Genomic DNA, 20,475 nt, shown 5'->3' on the forward strand with positions numbered 1-20,475 from the left:
TATGGTCTCTTAGATCTAAAGCTAATACAACGATCGAAAAATTCCCACAAATTGATGTTACCAACACGAATGGTCCAATTATTAAACGTAGTCGCGTTCAAAGACGAAACGAAACGAAACAAACTGAAAACGTGTGTCGTGCCACGTAAGTACACAACTAATTTTACGGGGATACTTTTCTTTTACAAACATGTTACGCAGGTATTCAAAAAAAAAAATATATATATACCTATCTGATTGCAAAAATCTGCTGAAACGCTTGTTTCCTTTAGCGATGACATTTAGCCAGGATGTGATATGCAATAAGAACACCGCTGATTTCGAAACATCCCACAAATATTTACAATTATTAAGTTTTTATCAGAAGTCACAATTCGAACGAATACCTCATAAGTAGCAAATTTGGTTTGAATTTTCACGCCTTATAATTCTAATGACTGATTTGAGGGAAGTTTTTCTATCTCACCCAATGCAGACTCGGTACATACCTGAAAACACCCTAATTATAGCCTTCTACGGAATGATCAACTGTTCCTCATCGCTGGCAAACTCGTCCTGATCTCCGTCCCCAACCGCCTCCTCATCCTCCTCCTCTTCCTCCTCGTCCTCTTCGCCAAATTCCTGCTGCATGCTATCATCATCCAGCTCCTTCTTAACACCAAACTCAACGCCCCCATCTCCGCCATCCTGTTCTTCCCCATCCATTGGCAGCTCCTGCAGACACGATCCCATATCCAACTGTTCGTCGTCTTCCTCCATAGCGGGATGCTCGTGTTCGCCACCTCGATCCTCAAACGACCCAAACCGACCGGCGATGATGATGAACACCTTGCACTTGGTGCACTTCCAAGCGATGCGGCCATCGCTCATGAAACGATCCGACGAGTAGCGATAGCCTTTGTACAGGACGAACCGCTGGCCGCGCTTGCCCGGGATCAGCTTGTAGTAGATTTGTTCCTTGGTTTTCGAATCCGTCATGTACCCATCGAGCACGGTATCCTTGGAGTAGTCGTCCTAGGGCGGTTAGAGAAGATGGGGAAGTGTGTGGTATTACTTTGATAACGCAATGAGGAAATCATAGCCCTTATGTGCATGAGGATGTTTTGCGTTTATCTACACTGTGCAAGTCAAATAGGAGCTGGGTACTCCGTCATGCACATAACGGACAAAAACGCAAATTTATTTATTTATTTATTTATTTGTAATTCACCTGACATATGTGGTCTTCATGAATATAAGAATACATTTTCAAAACAGCTACAAATTTGACAAACTAGTAATTCTATTTTTAAAATGACCAGAAGTTTCGCCGAACTCAAAGAGATTCTCCACCACCGAAAAAGCTCGAATCATCGACGATATTGGTTCATTATATCCAAACAAAGTACGGTGAAATCTGTCCTGTAGTAGTGACCGCTGCCGAAGAGGACGTTGAGCAGCACGGAAGTCCAACATAGAAAGTAGCCGGGGAGAATCGACTTCACCATTTAGCAACTTCGCCGCGAATGTCGCCTGTTGTATTCTTCGCCTTCTTTCAAGGGTGTCCATGCCGAACAGTCTACATCGATCGGGATGAGCAGGGAGGTTCAACGGATCGCTCCAAGGTAGATGACGCAGTGCTAGCCGATTGAATCGTCACTGGACACGTTCAATCCTTAAGGTCCAGGAAACATCATTTGGAGTCCAAACAACAGAAGCGGTTTCGAGAATTGGCCGTACCAGCGCGCAATACAAGGATTTCAAGCAATATGGATCCGTAAAATCCTTTGCAATTTTCGAAATAAAGCCCAACTGTCGATTCGCCTTGGCAATTATCGAAGTGTAGTGAGAATTGAACGTCAGTTTTGGATCCAGCACAACTCCGAGCTCAGTAATCACTTCAACTCGTTTAAGTGAAGTACCCTTGATGCGGTAATCGAACAATATCGGTTGTTTTGAACGATGAAAGGTCATAACAGAGCACTTCGGTACGCTAATAATTAACTTGTTCTGATGGCACCAGTCAGAAAATAGGTCTAGAAGATGTTGCAAACGGTGGCAATCTTCAGTTGAGCGAATAACTAAATATATGTTCAGGTCATCGGCGTAGATGATCACGCAGACCAAGCCTAATTTCGAAGCAACGTCGTTGAAAAACAGTGGTCCCCAGTTGCTTCCTTGGGGAGCACCGGCTGTATTACAGAAGGTCGAAGAAACACAGGAGCCAAATTAAACGCGGAGTTTCCTTCCCGTTAGGTAAGAGTTCAGCCAAGACACTAGCTTAGAGCATGATCCGAGACGTGACAGATTAGCCAACAGCACTTTCGATCTTATCGAAAGCCACCTTCAGGTCAGTATAGATGACATCAACTTGAGCCTTGCTTTCCATAGCAGTTATGCAAGTGTTGGTGAAGCTTAGTAGATTCGTCGTGACCGATCTTCCAGGTATAAAACCGTGTTGAACGGTAGACATATAGCTGTACGACTGGCGTAGAATCATATCGCTGACAATTATTTCAAACAGCTTTGACGCAGCTGATAAGCTCGTTATTCCTCTGTAGTTCCTGACGTTTTTCTTGTCACCATTTTTGAAGACGGAAAACATAAGTGACTGCTTCCATACCTCAGGAAAAAACCCCTTCATCAAGTGACCGGGTGAAAATTGCAGACAGTGGCTCAGCTAAGTCAACAGCACAGCGGCAAAACAAAATCGATGGTATACCGTCGGGACCAGCAGAAAGCAAACTTTTCAACTTTTTGGCAGCATATATGATCATTACAAAGTAACTACGAATGTCGACAGACTAATGAAGTCCATGGGAGGAATGTCTAAAGCAGCAGACTCCAAAAGCTTTTTGGATTTCTCCGAAGATTAGTCTGCACTCTCATGACATGAGCCTTGTACAAAAGTGAATTCAAATTGCGATACGCCTTACTAGCACGTTTGAATCCAAGCTTGCTGTCAGACGTTGTTTGGCATTTTTCTCACGTTTCAACTTTCGCAACAGTGGCGTACTCCAGGCAGGCGAAAATGGACGTCTAGTGGGTGGAATATTCCTCTGCAACCACTGTTGAATAATAGAGCAGAAGTTTGAAGCCATTTCATTTACATCCTCACAATTCAGACAAGCCCAGTCAATCGTAGAAAGGTACTCTCGAAGCATGCCGTAGTCAATCTTGCCAAAATCAAGAGTAGGCTCACAGTCAGCATGGTGCGGATCATCAACCTGGCACCTGGCTTGAACGGGAAGAAACATTTCCAGCGGAGGATGGTGCAAATCTATAGGCAACAGTGCAACAGCAGCCTCATTTACGGTTACCCCACAGTTGGTCGAACAAAACACTATATCCATCGTTCGATCAGAATGGTTACGAATCCAGTTAGCTTGATATAAATTCAAAAAATCCATTCCATCAATCAAAGCAGCGCTTACAGAAACACCTCGCCGTTCGGCATTCTGCAACCACTGTAGGCGGGGCTGGTTGTAATCACCACATATCAGCACCAGGTCATCAAACGAAGCGCTGTCACACAGTTCACGAACGGAGGCCACATGTTCATCTATCAGTTCTGCATCACGGCTACGGTCAGGAGGGATGTACACAGCACTAATCAGCAAACGATTACGACCAATAACAGCATCAACAAACACCTGTTCCAACCTTTCACCGTATCGCGTCTGAACTTGAGTACAACGGTAACGGTGATGGACTGCAATCAGTACACCTCCGAAGCTCGATTTATCACTGTTCCTGCGGCAGCGATCACAGCGAAATACGGTGAACGATGATCCGAAAATTTGCAGAGAATCGATGCAGTCATTTAATCCAGTCTCTGTCAGTATGATGACGTCGTAATTGCACTCCATAACAGCCAAAAGCAAGTCGTTAATTTTAGTCCTAACACCTCGGACGTTCTGGCAGTAAAGCCATACAGGATCGACTGGGGATACACCAGGCTGCAACATAAAACGGTTGAGTGTATGAGGAGACGAATTTACAAAACAATACTCGCCTGTGATGGAAACCCTAGGGTTCCCACCGTCCGCAGTACAGAGCTCCAAATTGGTGTTCGATCGTTGTCCACTGGCTAGTTCAAAATTTGGCGAGAGTTTTTTGGCTGGTCCACAAATTCCCTGAATACCAGTCCGTCCGGCCAAGTCGACGAAAGCAGCGCACCTTTCCTTGTGAGAATAGGTCTCGGTTGGCACGGTGATTGAATCCACAACATTGTTGGCTAATGTGGAAAGAGGCATCACAAAAGCCGCAACGGATGGGTTCGAGATCGTTCACTTCCAATTTGCATTCTTTGCACTGCTTCTTCGCCATTGTTGTCTGTTGTGATTCGTCAGGAACAGAAACGGGGTAATGGCTGTTGCTTTGCTTGTTGGATGATCGATCGAATAGAATTCACTACCGAATTGCAGCGGCCTGTCCAAGGATTTCCGATAATTTCGACGCGCGGCAGGATCGTTATCACCAAGCAGTACGGGTAAAACTTAAGTTGCGAATTTATGGTAAATTTACACAACAAAAAACATCAAAATAATCGACGATTAAAATGAACAGTTAGACAATTAAAACGAGCGTTGTTTCTACATTGGGACCGACTTGTGATGAGCGGAAGTGCAGATGTCGAAAATCGATGTATGCCACCATTTTGGAATCCAATATGGCGGCCATTGGTTTAGAAAAAAAAACAACTGTTAAACAAACTAGTCAAAATGGCGGCGCATATCGATTTTCGACATCTACACGTCATTCCGGTTGGTTTTTCTAAAACCAATGGCTGCCATTTTAGATTTCAAAATGGCGGCAGACATCGATTTTTCATCCCCGTTCCGAAAATACCCACTTTATAGGGTCAATCGATTAATCTTTTCAGTGACGACAGTTGAAGATGATGATCGGAGATTATCGCAATTTCATATTATCATGATCTGCAAAAACAAATGATAATTGCATTTCCAGAACGGTGCGTTGTGATTTTTGGGTTTGCAAAGACTCCTGTCTCCAGTTGCACCAACAATTAATTAAAGATTTGGCACGTTAAGTTTAGTTAGGTAGATAATCATATTTTTTTTTCAATTGAATCAAAATATGCTCCCAAAGGGGAATAATGTAAACTTTTTCTGGAACGAAAAATTTACATTACCTAATTAAAATGCAAATCCAAAGATGAGCCCTTCAGCATATCACTTTAACAGCTTAATCAATAGATATAAAAAGTAATTTTACAACTACTACACTGCCGGTGGACGCATAATTGTCCCATATGATACGAACTTACACTAATGTGGCAAGGAAAACAGTACCCAATACTCACATTCGGTCTATGATTATGCGCCCACTCGCTCTCTCTGATAACCTTCCCGGCCCAGTTGGTGAACACATTCGCCGGGCAGTTGAACAGGCTCTTCTTGAAGCAGGCCCACTTCGAGTACTGTCGATCGGTCCGCGGAAACCCGTACTCGTAGCCCTTGTGGATCATCACATTCTTCTTGGCGGCGGATCCTCCTCCTCCTCCTCCTGCTGCTTTCCCGCCGTCTACTCTGCTAGCTCCATCCCCATTCCCATTGTTGACACTGACCACCGCTTGTTCCGGATATTGAGGTTCATCCGCCATGAAATCAGGTAAAGGGCGATTCATGTCGTACTGGGCCGGATGGTTGTGCGGGTGGCCATTGGACGAGCAGTTGGTGAAATCCATTCGAAACGAGAGAATAGCTTTGCAGTTCTCTTTTCCGTTGTGCTTCATACATCGCCAGTATGTCGTTTGCTTCTGAGTGGATCTTGCGTACCGATACTTGTACCCATTGCAAACCACTTGTGTTGGGTAGATTTTGCTCCGGTGGCTTGTGATCAGTTTGTAGGTTACTTTTTGCCCGGTATGTACGTCCAGAATGGTTCCGTCCATGGGGTGAGGAATAGGTTTTCTGTCCGGCTGGTGATTATGACGGTGGGGACCGCAGGTTACGGCTCCATTCGGCGAAACCAGAATAGCAGCACGGCATTTGAGCTTCGATTTGTACATACACCTCCAGTGGACTTTGCCGTTCGCACGGGAAGTGGCACAGGTGTAGCGGTATCCTCCGTAGTAATAGTCTTGTACGTTCTCGCGACGAGCTCGCTGTTTTGGCAATGGCTTCAGTTTCCACGGCTCCAGTGCGAGGCCATTGCCCAGCATTGGATCACGCGGTTCAAATGAACTAACATTGTCCGATAGATTGCCGTAGTCTTCCTCGTCTGGGATGTCAAATTCGTCGGAATCGATTGGTTCAAAATCTTCCGGCTGTTCCTCGTTTTCTTCGTTGAGCAACTCCGCAGCAGGGCAGCTATCCTGCACGTCACCATAGAAGTCTACTTTAGATGGCTTCCGACGCCCACGAAGGATTGAATCATTTGCCAGACACTGTTCTTTGTAGAAGAAAAATTTCGTCACTTCCTGTATGCATATTCGGCAAACGAATGTATCGTAATCTTCTTCGAAGGTAAGCTGAAATTGTAAAATTTCCATCAAATCACTAGTAAATTGCTGGTTGGAACAAAGCCAACCGAAACCCATTTTATTTTAATGACAAAATCAATAACCCCAACCCTTTTCTTAATGCTACATACATACCGCAATCGTGAGGCAATTAAGAATCCTATGCAGCAGTGCTTCGTCTGGGGTTCCATTCGGAGGAAACAATGGTTTCAATTGCTGTTCCTTGGACAAACACAGCCGACAATACCGCTGGTTGGTGCTCGATGCCATCGTTATCTGCTCCTCCAAATCCGGCGGCTCGTCGAGTTTCCCCTCGAATCCATTCCGCTTCTGATGGGTCACCTGCGGGTACCAGCCGCTGCTGCTACTGCTGTTGCTGCTATTATCGCCACTTCCGGCACTGGTCGACGCCATTTTAGACAGTTGTAAAATCACCGCAATTTTTCGGGTTGGACGCCCTTCAATTAAAACTTTTTCCCTTCTGAAATATCGACGAATCTACCCACAGCCAATTTTATGTTCGACACAAAAGACACAAACACGACGACTGCACTTCCATCAGCCAAAACCAGGGCATCACAATCACAACAACAACAACAACAACAACACAACGAACAATTTGACAGCTTGTTATGCTTCTTTTCGCTCGGCTTCGGTTCGTTCGTGACGTTCGTGACGAAACGATTTTTTCTCGATCATCGTAGCCGGGAGGGGAGGAGACAGGAGCATAAAATAAAGTAAACAAAAAAGTTACCGATCGGTTGTGGTTGTGGGTTGCAAATTATGCTGCGAATGTGGACGCTCGGTAGTTATGGCCTGTTCACATATGTGCTGGTTCATAATGCTGATTTACCAAAATCGGTGTAATCCAAACAAGTTTGTGCCAGAAATCTTTTCGAAAGATTCAAACTTTGTATTTTTCAGGAAGGGTGTTGAAATTCTCTTAGGTTGAAATGGAGGAGCATAGAACAAGATCAAAAGAAGTACAGCTGCGGTTTGCGGTACAGTTCGATAACAAAAATACAGACATTAGATGGGGGAAATGGAAGTAATGTCGGCTTAAATGCCCCTAATTTTTTCAATAGCGACCAAAAATATCCATTAGTACTGACCCAATGACGCGTTCATGTAGATAAAATGGAAAAATAGCAGATTTTTAGCGATGAGCCAATCTTAGATCCTTAGGCAAACATTAGAGCCATTTCCTCTATAACGCAGATAATGCAACATATTATTAAGAAAAATCTGGACGATTGTTTGACGCTGGGACGGGTTTGACGGGTTTGACGTTGTTTATTGATCAACCCAATGAAAATAAAACAAGCAGCGCTCAACACTCAATTTAAATTGACCAGTAAACTTTACATGCAGGGTTGTTACAGTTGGCGCGGAACTCGTGTTTCGGGCGTTTTTTGAACTCTGCATATGTGGCACGGGTTTTGCAGAAAGCTTATCATAGAAAATAAAACCATATTTCTTTATTTATTTATTTTTTTATTTTTCCTTTGGTTTGCTTTTTCCGTCGATCTTGTTTTCCGTGCTGAGCACCAATGCTACCGACGTACCAGGAAGGCAGCCCCCAAACCTGGACCCTACCTATCGACCCATCAACTCATGAACCGGGGACCAACGGCTTTGCTTCCCATCCGAAGGAAGGCGTGATCAGAGATGTTATGCCTCAGAACATCCCGGCGGCGCCGACTGGGATTGAACCCAGGCCTGCTGGGGTGAGAGGTAATCACGCTTACCACTACACCACCGGCGCCGTTTATTTATTTAAGGGGAGGTTTACTTGGATTTGGCTGAAAAACAGTTGAACTTTGGATTTTTTTTTTCAGGAGAATGAAAAGACATACGAACTTCCGGTTTCGATAATTATATTTGTCCACTATTCCTGAAATTTTTTGAAGGTAAAAAAACAAAATGGCGGCTCAAAATGGCGGCTCGCGTGGAGGAGTGTCAGTCAGGTTTTGCTGCAGAACTTCGAGTGCACACCCTCTGGTGGTGAACTGAAATGAAATTTTTTTTATTGTGGTTAAAGTTGATAATATTCCCTATGGCTTATACCTAACTAGAACGAAATCCGACAAAAATTGACCAAGTTATGGACATTTGAAAATTTACTGCTTTTTTTACCCCTTTTTTTCTCACTTTGACCTTGCTTAAAAAATAGTAACTAACAATTTTTTTTTTCATTTTAAGTATAAGCCATACAAAAAATAGTATCCTTCAAAGCGCAATTTTCCGATTGTAAATCGGATCATTTGTTCAAGCCCTATGCTCTAAGTTGTTATAAAAAATATGGTTTCGAGAAAAACGCGTTTAAAGTTTTTGTTGCGTCCCTCAGCGCGCATGACAAAGGTTCACTCAAAGCGCCATAACTCGCTAAATATGTTTCGGATCGTAAAATCCTTTTGGCCACATATTCTACACTGAAACAAATCGACATGTACCGTTTATTGGATCCATCTTATAACATAGCAATGTCAGCAGATTTATTCATTCTATGTGATGATTGATAGACTCCATTGGATTATCACTTAAAAACTATGACTGCGATATGGAATGATTTCTATCATAATTTCACATACTTAGTACTTGATAATACTTTGCTTCGATGTATATGAATACTGTCTGATATATTTCATGGTGAAAAACTGTTGATATGTCATGGGTGGGAACAGACATATACAAACTAATGGAAAATCATATAAGTTTGCACTATGAGAAAATTCAGTAAAATATAACTGTTTTCATGATGAATATTGCTCACTAAAAGATATATCTTATAAGATATTTATGTTTATTTTATTGAAGTTGCTATTAACGATTTTTGACGTTTGTTGATATGTTGCGTGTAAACAGACATGCTGCAACTATTGGACTGTCATTTAATTTTGCAGGATAGGAAAACATGTATATCTCATTGTAATAGCATCCTTTGATGTTTGACGTTTAAAGATTGTTAACAGATCTATCCCAATCATTATATAGTCATATAGATTTGCCTTTTAAGAAATCCAACAACAAACATTTGTTTTGGCATGTTTTTCTGGGATGAATATCGCTCCCAATAAAATACATCTTACATGATTGTTCTTCATATATTATTGAAACAATTTTCAACGATGTTATCGTACACTCATTAAAATGATTAGTCGATCTAAATATAGCTAACAATAATGATACTATATTGAATAATCCTTCTTTGTTATTGTTCCATGAGATAAGGGGTTCCAAAAAAGAATGTATTGAGATTGAAAAAAAAAATTCTACTGCAATATTTACTTTGCTAAGATTCTAATTGTTAGCCTTCTACGGCTAATTCAGATTCCAGCACTAGTACTCGAACTTCATGAACCAGTTCCATGAAATCATATAATGTAGTCGTTGTTTTATTGCACACAGGAGCATTAAGAAAGATTTGAACAAACGACACCACCGAAACGGAACATAAATTTGCCAGTGCATTTTTTTTCACTCTAGCAAAACGAGAATAACGTTGCACCGAGGGGGGCGACTCTACCTACGATGAAGGAAAATTTTGTTTTGCTGTGGTTAGCTGCGCGCACGCTGAGTAGATAGAAAGCAGATTGATGACGATTCTGAAGATTTCCTGCAAAAAATTGTTGCGCGATGCAAGTAGATGCGAAAAATGGTAGAAGATTGTTCGAAGATTCATTCGCTAGTACGAGATTTTTCGAGTATCTTCTTCTTCTTCTTCTTCGCATTTCAAGCTTATTGCATATCGCATATAAGCTTATTGCGTGCTCTCAACTTAGTGTTCTAGATGCACTTCCACAGTTATTAATTGAGAGCTTTCGATGCCTGTACCATTTTTGCATTGGTATAATTGTGTGGCAAGTCCAATCATACTTCTATGCCCAGGGAAGTCGAGAAATTTTCCAACCCGAAAAACTCCTAGACCGGACCGGGAATTGAACCCAGCCACCTCCAGCATGGTCTTGCTTTGTAGCTGCGCCTTTACCGACTGAGCTAAGGGAGGCCCCCTTTTCGAGTATCTAGAAGTGAGATTTAGATGTGTCGCCCCCCTCGCGTTGCACTACATTCCATGTCGGGAGAGCTGTTCTTACTTCATGCTAATTGAACGAGCTCAATATTGAAGTAAGCCGTGGCCCAGTGGAATAGAGCGCAGACACCGAAGCATCACACCTCAACAGTTCTTGATCGAATCCCAAATCAGCTACAATAAAAAAGACACAACTGTGAAAGCTCCCCACTGCCTGATGTTTATTTTTCGATTTATTTTTAGAAATCGATTAAATATATGTGTCAAAAGAAGAAGTAAATTTCATGTGATTTTCACATAAACTTTACTTCGATTGATTTATGACACATATATTTTATTGTGCTGAAAAGTAAAGCTTTTGCTTATGGGTTTCAAATCCATTTCAGTTAATTATTGTAATTTGGTCAATTTTCATTTATCATATGACGATCATATAAATGTTTCCAAATTATCAGCATTGTAAATGTATCAGATATTCATATAGAATTTACCTGACACATTTTCAATCATATCATTTTCATTTGATTATCTAATAGCGCAAATTTATTAGACTTCCACATAACAGGAATTTGTCATATTGGTTCAGTGTACACACTTGTAGGTTTCATTTTATGCAAAAAAAAATCATTTTTTTTGAAAAAATCCAAGTAAACCTCCCCTTAATTATTTATTGATTTATTTATTTATTTATTTGTTAATTCATTCATTCATTCATTCATTCATTCATTCATTAATAGATTCATTCATTCATTCATTCATTCATTCATTCATTCATTCATTCATTCATTCATTCATTCATTCATTCATTCATTCATTCATTCATTCATTCATTCATTCATTCATTCATTCATTCATTCATTCATTCATTAATAGATTCATTCATTCATTCATTCATTCATTCATTCATTCATTCATTCATTCATTCATTCATTCATTCATTCATTCATTCATTCATTCATTCATTCATTCATTCATTCATTCATTCATTCATTCATTCATTCATTCATTCATTCATTCATTCATTCATTCATTCATTCATTCATTCATTCATTCATTCATTCATTCATTCATTCATTCATTCATTCATTCATTCATTCATTCATTCATTCATTCATTCATTCATTCATTCATTCATTCATTCATTCATTCATTCATTCATTCATTCATTCATTCATTCATTCATTCATTCATTCATTCATTCATTCATTCATTCATTCATTCATTCATTCATTCATTCATTCATTCATTCATTCATTCATTCATTCATTCATTCATTCATTCATTCATTCATTCATTCATTCATTCATTCATTCATTCATTCATTCATTCATTCATTCATTCATTCATTCATTCATTCATTCATTCATTCATTCATTCATTCATTCATTCATTCATTCATTCATTCATTCATTCATTCATTCATTCATTCATTCATTCATTCATTCATTCATTCATTCATTCATTCATTCATTCATTCATTCATTCATTCATTCATTCATTCATTCATTCATTCATTCATTCATTCATTCATTCATTCATTCATTCATTCATTCATTCATTCATTCATTCATTCATTCATTCATTCATTCATTCATTCATTCATTCATTCATTCATTCATTCATTCATTCATTCATTCATTCATTCATTCATTCATTCATTCATTCATTCATTCATTCATTCATTCATTCATTCATTCATTCATTCATTCATTCATTCATTCATTCATTCATTCATTCATTCATTCATTCATTCATTCATTCATTCATTCATTCATTCATTCATTCATTCATTCATTCATTCATTCATTCATTCATTCATTCATTCATTCATTCATTCATTCATTCATTCATTCATTCATTCATTCATTCATTCATTCATTCATTCATTCATTCATTCATTCATTCATTCATTCATTCATTCATTCATTCATTCATTCATTCATTCATTCATTCATTCATTCATTCATTCATTCATTCATTCATTCATTCATTCATTCATTCATTAGAAGGTCCCGAAGAGACGTGCCCAACTTTTTGACTCAGCTCTGGTACTATCTTCGGTCCCAAGCTAATCTATTCACCCCTCGAAACCTAGGAAAATCCACTAGCCCCTTATTTTATCTGTCAAACTTTCCTAGCAAATCAAAACTAACATAGTGCAGTACTAGAATTTTGACTAGAATGGGGTACGTAATCGATTTCCTTGGGACCAATAGGCTAGTCAAGTAGTGAGCCAATTTAAAATCGTTAGTTTCGTATTGATTGTTGGTACAAGGGGTGAATCGATTTGCTTTGGACCGAAGAGATTACCAGAGCTGAGCCAAAAAGTTGAGCACGTTATTTCGGGACCTTCTAGTCTTAGAGTTACCTCTATGGCACAACAGTGTACTTTGTATGTCTGTACAAGGTATTAGCATAGAGGTAACTCTAAGACCAGAAGGTCCCGAAGAAACGAGCTCAACTTTTTGGCTCAGCTCTGGTACTATCTTCGGTCCCAAGCTAATCGAAGCACCCCTCGAAACATAGGAAAATCCACGAACCCCTCATTTTATCTGTCAAACTTGCATAGCGAATCAAAACAAACATAGTGTAGTGCTGGAATTTATACTAGAATGGGCTACGTTAGTCGATCTGCTTGGGACCAATAGGCTAGTCAAGTAGTGAGCCAGTTTAAAATCGTTAGTTTCCACCGGTTGGTTCCACTATGTCTTTGCAAAATACTTAGAATTGGAAACGCAAAGAAATCAATATTGACTGGTTGCACTTAGCTGTCAAGGTGAGTAAAAAAGACTTAATTTTGAGTTGTTTCGTCTTTCCATGTATGTTTTCATCTCGTGCGTTGTTTATTTTTATCCGGGCTACGAAATTGGCCTCTGATGGCCATCTCCAGCCGGCGCCGGGGGTGTAGTGGTAAGCGTGATAGCTTTCTCACCCCAATGGGTTCAATCCCAGCCGAGGTCGGTGGGATTTTTCTGAGGCATAAAAATCTCTCGTCACGTCTTCCTTCGGAAGGGAAGTAAAGCCGTTGGTCCCGGCCCATGTGTGTTGAATGGGTGCGATATCTTACGCAGGTGTGGAAGCTGCCCTCCTGCACATTCGATTGTCGTCTATGGATGGCAATCGATGTCCGAAGATAGTACCAGAGCTGAGCCAAAAAGTTGAGCACGTTTCTTCGGGATCTTCTGGTCTTAGAGTTACCTCTATGGTTTATCGTTATACACTGAAGTCGCTATTTACGCGGTTTTTACACGGTTCTTTTACGCGGCTTTTTTTTACGTGGATTTCAGAATTTACGCGGTTTTTTACGTGAATTCCGGAATTTACACGGTTTTTTTTCTTACGCGGGACGAATCACCGGCGTAAAAAGCGACTCCAGTGTAGTTCCACATAGATTCGCAAATTGTTTCGGATCGTTGTTTTTAGAATTACTTGTTATTTTAAACAGTTGTTTATTATTCTCCAATATAGCATTTTACATATTTGGTTCCCTGTTTTTGTACACGACTAATACTTGAAAAGGGATTATGCAAAAATGATACGCATCAATAAAAAAACATATATCTCGCGAACGATTTATTTGATCGAGATGGTGTCTTCGGCAAAGTTGCGGACAAGTCAAGCATAACTTTTTAAAAGGACGTATGTAACATTGGATAGGAAATTAGAAACATTGTATAGCAATGTCTATATGAGATTATTAAATGCTATTTAAAAGTTAAAGCTATTTTTTTAAATCTGTTTGTGCTATTAGTTGGATAAAGGGAAAGCGTTTAAGAGAATTTTGAAAAATGTCGAGTTTTGCAAACACGGACAAGCCTTTTGATAAAACAAAATCATACACCTTTTACTTGTGTACTACTCACATACACCCTGATTGATTCGTCTTTATCACACCTTGATTGTTACATACACCCTGCATGATTCGTCTATTTGACAGAAGGGTTTTCACATACGTCAAATCAGATACACCGGTTTTTGTTTTGCAGTGAAGATACGTCGGCAGCTCGAAAAGCATTGAGGAATTGTCGGTTGGTTGGTTTATTTACATAACTACCCAGAGTTGTGAAATAATCGATGTTAAAAGCGGAGATAAGAGGGTCACCGCATTATCTGCTGTCAGATGTTATACGTTTTGTGTTTTTCGTATTAAGAAAGCGCTGGTCAGATTGGTATTTGAAGTTCAATACATATTAAAGTCAAGATTAAAGTGCAATTTTATTAGAATACTTTTGAAATAATAAACATGTTGCTCCTGGAAATACAAAAACAAACATACAAACTTGACGCATTTGCTGATTGATAGTGGTTGCTTTGTTTTTTCACATACGACGCTTGACTGTGCGCGTATCTGCAGTTTTTGTGTTATCATCAAATTTTAACAGTTAAGTCATGTTGACAATAAAAGGGTGTATCAACACCATTTTAAAAACATTGAAAGAAGGTCACATAGGGCGTTCATTAAATATATTTTCCATAATGCATTACAATTTCAAATCTTGTTTTTCATTAACTCGTAGGAAAAGCATGTATTTTATATTCGATTAGATGCAAAATATCGATTTGTTTATTTTTGCGACTTACGTCCTTTTGAAAAATTATGCTTGAAGTACTGTGCCTTTCAAGAAAAAAAAATACACTGTAAAAAAATATATGCAAAAAAAATATCAAAATTTAAAAAAAAATTAAAATTACTCAAATTGCATATATTTTTTTTTATTTTTATATAGTAGTTTAACGGCAATTAGCGGTAAATGGAAAAAAGTTTATTCAGGAAAAAGTGATGTTCCGGATCTTTTGGAGGACGGTCTCATAGCCATCTGGGTCCTGTTTATGTCACGACCCCAAATTCTTTCTTATATCAAGCTGAACATTACATTACGTCCCAAGTAAAATTGATCGATTCTCTTCGTCGACTTTCTCTTTCATTAATAACTTGAGCACATATCTGTTTCTTGTTGTATTTGTCGTATTAGATGCTTGATAAAAACTTCTGGGAATGTCTTTAATTGGCCGTAAGGATACAAAGAGAAAGTCGACGAAGAGAGTCTGTCAATGTGACTTAGGACCTAATGCAATTTTCAGCTTGATATCACAGTTCCACGTGTTTTCTAAAAACCTGCGGAGCTCTAGAATCAGTTTCATAGATGGACCACTTTTACCGATTTTCCGTATCATCCGGAGGACGGTCCCATGGCCATCCAGGTTCATGTTTATGTCACCGACTAACCGACATGAAACATAAACTTAACTCTTGATCGAGAATCTATAACGGCCGATTCAAATGTGCAGCCATAGAAATGTTTTATCTAGATAAAAAATAATTTGTCCGAAATAGATTAGATTGGTTCGTGTCTAATTTTTGTACGCGTGTTCGTGGCAGGGATAAATATTTTCCGCGAATACGGCGGCAGATGTCAGTTTTGTGCTTTGATCAGAAATTTCTTTCTAATTTGTATGATCATTCATGTCGGTTTGTCGGTGTTTATGTCACGACCCCAAATTCTTACTTATATTACAGTTCCTAATGTTTTAAAAAAATAACGGAGCTTTAGGATCAGGTCCGTGGACTTACCCCTTTTACGGATGTTCCGGATCTTTCGAGGACCTTTCCGTTTTCTCCAGGATCGATATACAGGAACCATGATTGTATTCTGGCTTATTATGAACATTTGTGCCCATCAATCTAAATTAGAGATCTTAAGCCACTTGCAAAACCCATAAACACACCTTTATAAAAACGTATAATGACTATTTTCGCTGTTTAAACTCGACTACTTAGTCGACCCTATTTTCAATGTGTTTAAAATCAAAATAATATACAGAAGAAATTCATCAAAAAATGGCTAAGCAATGCGTTTGCAAACTTGCCGTTAAACGTTTTTCGGAGGCATCGTATTCGGAGTGTTAAATGAATTGGGTGATTAAGGGTGTGAACACGGCTTTTACACACAGCTTCCACCGAAAAATGTTTCCGCTTCCTAGCAATCGACCATGCGTCCACATTTGTTTACCTCTTGCCGATGCAACACATGGAGAGAAAATGCGAGTAACCTGTTTACTCACCATTACATCAGAACCAGCATTTCCTCCACGCAGTTTTCTCTTCCTTAACATGCGGGTGTCTGTGTGTGGGTGAGTTCCAGGAACTCCTTTGCGTTGCTGTGTATTCTCTTTCTCTCCGGCAACGCCAGCCAGGAGGAAAATCCGATTACATAAAAGTCTCGTCCATTGACAGAATTTTCCTCAGTCCGAGTAGAGAACTTGACCCGAGGCGTCGCGAAACACAACTAAATCTCCTTGGCCTAATCGTGATGGGCGCGTTTTTTCTCCATCCCAGCCCCAAATATATAGAGGAAGAAGAGTGAAAACTGGGAATCGGTGTGTGGCTTTCGTTCGTCGAATCGATTGGTGATTATCCTGTTGTGGGAGGATTGAAGGATGAAACATTCATTGCAGTGAATTTATCGAATGTGTGGACAAGTGAGTTCAAGTTTTTTTTACCGTCTGCGGATAGTCCACATCCATTTGTTTCTCGTCCTGGGGAGATCCGGAATCTTGGTAGACTTTTGCCTGGACACTGGAGGAGTAGACCTGCATGCCAGCTACGATTAGCTGGTAACAATAATGAAAATGATTATGTTCCAAGAACAATTGACGATAAGTGATTCAATTTCCAGATAATCAATTTCGATTAAATGAATAGCAAATGTGTAGACGAAGAATGGAAAAGTGAAAAAATTACATTTTTGCTTCGCGTATTTCCTCTTTTAGTGAGTGTGGGAGCTGGTCGGCTCTTTCTCTCTTTGCTGGTAATTCCTACTGACATTAACTTCGTTGACGACGGTGAGCATGTGTTTGGCAGTTAGTGTAGTGTAGTCAATACGAGCGTGTTGGTATCCTGAGTGCTAGCTCAGTTGGAATAAGTCAGGCTGGAACAGCGGTGGTTGGAATATTTGAAATAGGTATTAAATCAATTCTGAATGCTATTGAATCAACGAACAGGAGCCCAAGTAGCATTGCAAGTTTAATAAGGTTTTATCTAGAAGTAAGACAGCTTTTGATCATGAGTTAGAACGGAGTTAATATTGATTTACTCTGAGTAACTCGAGTTGCTCAAAATTCAATTCAAGCAGACTCAGTAAGCATGTTTTGTTGTGCTCTTTCCCCACTTGTCAAACAACAATATCATCTAACGGCGTTTCATACCGGAACTTCTTCTTCTTCTTCGCATTTCAAGCTTATTGCTTATGGCATATTAGCTTATTGCGTGCTCTCGACTCAGTGTTCTAGATGCACTTCCACAGTTATTAATTGAGAGCTTTCGATGCCTGCTACCATTTTTGCATTAGTATAATTGTGTGGCAAGTACAATCATACTTCTATGCCCAGGGAAGTCGAGAAATTTTCCAACCCGAAAAATTCCTAGACCGGACCGGGACACGAACCCAGTCACCTCCAGCATGGTCTTGCTTTGTAGCTGCGCCTTTACCGACTGAGCTAAGGGAGGCCCCGGAACATCATCCTCGAAATTGCTCGTCCTTCGAAATGTAGTAATTACCTATAGATTATAATCGTTTATATGTGTATCATACCGCTTGCAGATTAAAAACATACCTTCTAGTCACACATCTATGCATATTTACTGGGAAGGCATTTGGTTCGCTTGGCCCTCTCCTGAAATAACCATGGCTCTCAAAATATTCCAATGATTTGTACTGGGGCAGTGATAACATTCAATGCAGCAATGTGACAGTTTCAGGGTAACAGATTATATTCATTATTCTTATTATTATTGCAACTGGACATTTTACAGTATACATTACAGAAATTGTATTATACAAATCCTGTTGTTGATATTTGCAAAATAAAAGGATTGGCTGGGGATTTAATGAAAACAAGAAGCTGCCCAAGCAACATTGCTAGTTTTATCGAGGTTTTAAAGCATTCTACTTGGGTGGCATTCTCTATTCATACTATTGCTCGTTTATTCAAAGAAAAGTTTCCCATATTTCTTGAATAGGGAACTCATGCTCTCCTTGGTGAAATACTTGTCTCAACTCAACTAATGACACATATAGAATGAAAATCTTAGATCTTAGCGAAATGGTGACACGCAGTCGGGTTGAAGAGTTCTGCGATGTATATTTGACGTCCCTACTCGCTAAGGAGGAATCCATTTATTGGTTCGACAAAGTGCGGCCTTGTCGCCAACGACCGACATAGTAAATTTCCTGCACTTGAGCATCGGAACCAGTTCCACATACCAACGAAACTGCCATCTCACTACACAGACAGTTGTACCAATCCAATGACGTTTATATAAGGTCTGGGCCAAAAGGGGTTATTGGTGTTAGTGAAATGTGCAATTGTTTAGTGGTGTTCGTATGTTATTGCAATGTTTATCTTTTACACGAAACAGCTGTTGGCAGTGACGTATTTCTATCTGTTCGCTCTGTTTGCTTCTAATACCAGCAAGCTGCCTGTTGGCCCAGACCTTATATAAATGTCATTGGTACTAATCGGTGGAAAATAACGATTTATTACGACTATGGTTATACCATAGAGGTAACTCTAAGACCAGAAGGTCCCGAAGAAACGAGCTCAACTTTTTGGCTCAGCTCTGGTACTCGCTTCGTTCCCAAGCTAATCGATACACCCCTCGAAACATAGGGAAATCCACTAACCCCTCATTTTATCTGTCAAATTTTCATATTGAATCAAAACAAACATTGTGTAGTACTATAATTACTACTAGAATGGGCTACGTTAATCATTTGCTTGGGACCAATAGGCTAGTCAAGTAGTGAGCCAATAAATCGTTAGTTTCGTATTGATTGTTGGTTGGACCATCTGCTCAGCGTACTACCCACCACAGTGTACTCAACAGATGGCCGTAATGTTTTAGCGTCGATGTTTTACAATGAGAAATATTCAATGTTATATGTCTGTTTGTCTGTGGTTCGCATTTATGTGGGCAGAACTACCAACAATCAATACGAAACTAACGATTTAAAATTGGCTCACTACTTGACTAGCCTATTGGTCCCAAGCAAATTGATTAACGTATCCCATTCTAGTCAAAATTCTAGTACTACACAATGTTTGTTTTGATTCGCTATGAAAGTATGACAGATAAAATGAGGGTTTATTGGATTTTCTTATGTTTCGAGGGGTGAATCGATTAGCTTGGGACCGAAATAGTACCAGAACTGAGCCAAAAAGCTTAGCACGTTTCTTCGGGACCAACTAGTCTTAGAGTTACCTCTATGGAACTACCATAGAGGTAACTCTAAGACTAGAAGGACCCGAAATAATGTGCTCAACTTTTTGGCTCAGCTCTGGTACCATAGAGGTAACTCTAAGACTAGAAGGTCCCGAAGAAAGGTGCTCAACTTTTTGGCTCAGCTCTGGTACTCTCTTCGGTCCCAAGCTAATCGATTCACCCCTCGAAACATAGGAAAAACCAATAACCCCTCATTTTATCTGTCAAACTTTCATAGCGAATCAAAACAAACATTGCGCAGTACTAGAATTTCGACTAGAGTGGGATACGTTAATCGATTTGCTTGGGACCAATAGGCTAGTCAAGTAGTGAGCCAATTTAAAATCGTTAGTTTCGTATTGATTGTTGGAACTATTGTGCTTTGTTCAATACAGTTTCAATTTTGAATTTAATTTTTGCATCGGGTAAATTTGAGTTGCTCATAATTTGTTCAGGATAAGTTCATTTGTTTACATCATGGTTTTACCGGAGCAAGCACGTTGCGATTCGATCCTGCACGCTCGAAACAAAAATCCTGGTATATACGCTCCAGGCAGTTTTCGATCATAAGAGATGAACTAGCCTAAGGCTAAAAAGTTTTCGATCAAATTCCTGGGCAGGCATTCTATACCTCGGTTGACAGGAAGAGTGCCCTGCAAGAATGTAAATCAAAAAGTTCATAGTCTCGCAAGCAATCAGCAGTTATGGGTTGAATAG

At 39.7% G+C, this 20,475-nt stretch overlaps 2 protein-coding genes across 9 annotated transcripts in view; one reads left to right on the plus strand and one right to left on the minus strand.

Annotated features, from left to right (window-relative positions):
• Window positions 1-334: 334 nt before the first annotated feature.
• Window positions 335-7,029, minus strand: LOC135717662 (uncharacterized). The gene is made up of 3 exons (XM_065239858.1): window positions 6,602-7,029; window positions 5,306-6,475; window positions 335-1,014 (listed from the first exon to the last, which is right to left on the minus strand). Exons 1-3 carry the CDS (start codon window positions 6,878-6,880, stop codon window positions 514-516), a joined length of 1,950 nt encoding a protein of 649 aa, XP_065095930.1. The 5' UTR covers window positions 6,881-7,029; the 3' UTR covers window positions 335-513.
• Window positions 7,030-16,755: 9,726 nt separating this feature from the next.
• LOC135717661 (solute carrier family 35 member F3) overlaps window positions 16,756-20,475 on the plus strand; it is a 272,141-nt gene continuing 268,421 nt past the window's right edge. For all 8 annotated transcript variants that reach the window (XR_010520328.1, XM_065239850.1, XM_065239852.1 and 5 more), the window contains exon 1: window positions 16,756-16,976. The gene's annotated coding sequence lies outside the window, so the exon portion shown is untranslated. The remainder of the gene's footprint in view (window positions 16,977-20,475) is intronic.

Source organism: Ochlerotatus camptorhynchus, unplaced genomic scaffold (genome assembly GCF_037179485.1).
Source record: "Ochlerotatus camptorhynchus isolate MF236.1 unplaced genomic scaffold, CSIRO-AGI_Acam_v1.1 ptg000062l, whole genome shotgun sequence".
NCBI lineage: Eukaryota > Metazoa > Arthropoda > Insecta > Diptera > Culicidae > Ochlerotatus > Ochlerotatus camptorhynchus.

What these genes read in the sequence shown, in the direction of transcription:
- LOC135717662 (XM_065239858.1), bottom strand. Translation starts at nt 6,880, where the DNA reads ATGGCGTCGACCAGTGCCGGAAGTGGCGATAATAGCAGCAACAGCAGT. An exon ending in TTAATTGCCTCACGATTGCG is followed by an intron (nt 6,476 to 6,601) that starts GTATGTATGTAG and finishes TTACAATTTCAG; the next exon opens with CTTACCTTCGAAGAAGATTA. An exon ending in CGCATAATCATAGACCGAAT is followed by an intron (nt 1,015 to 5,305) that starts GTGAGTATTGGG and finishes TAACCGCCCTAG; the next exon opens with GACGACTACTCCAAGGATAC.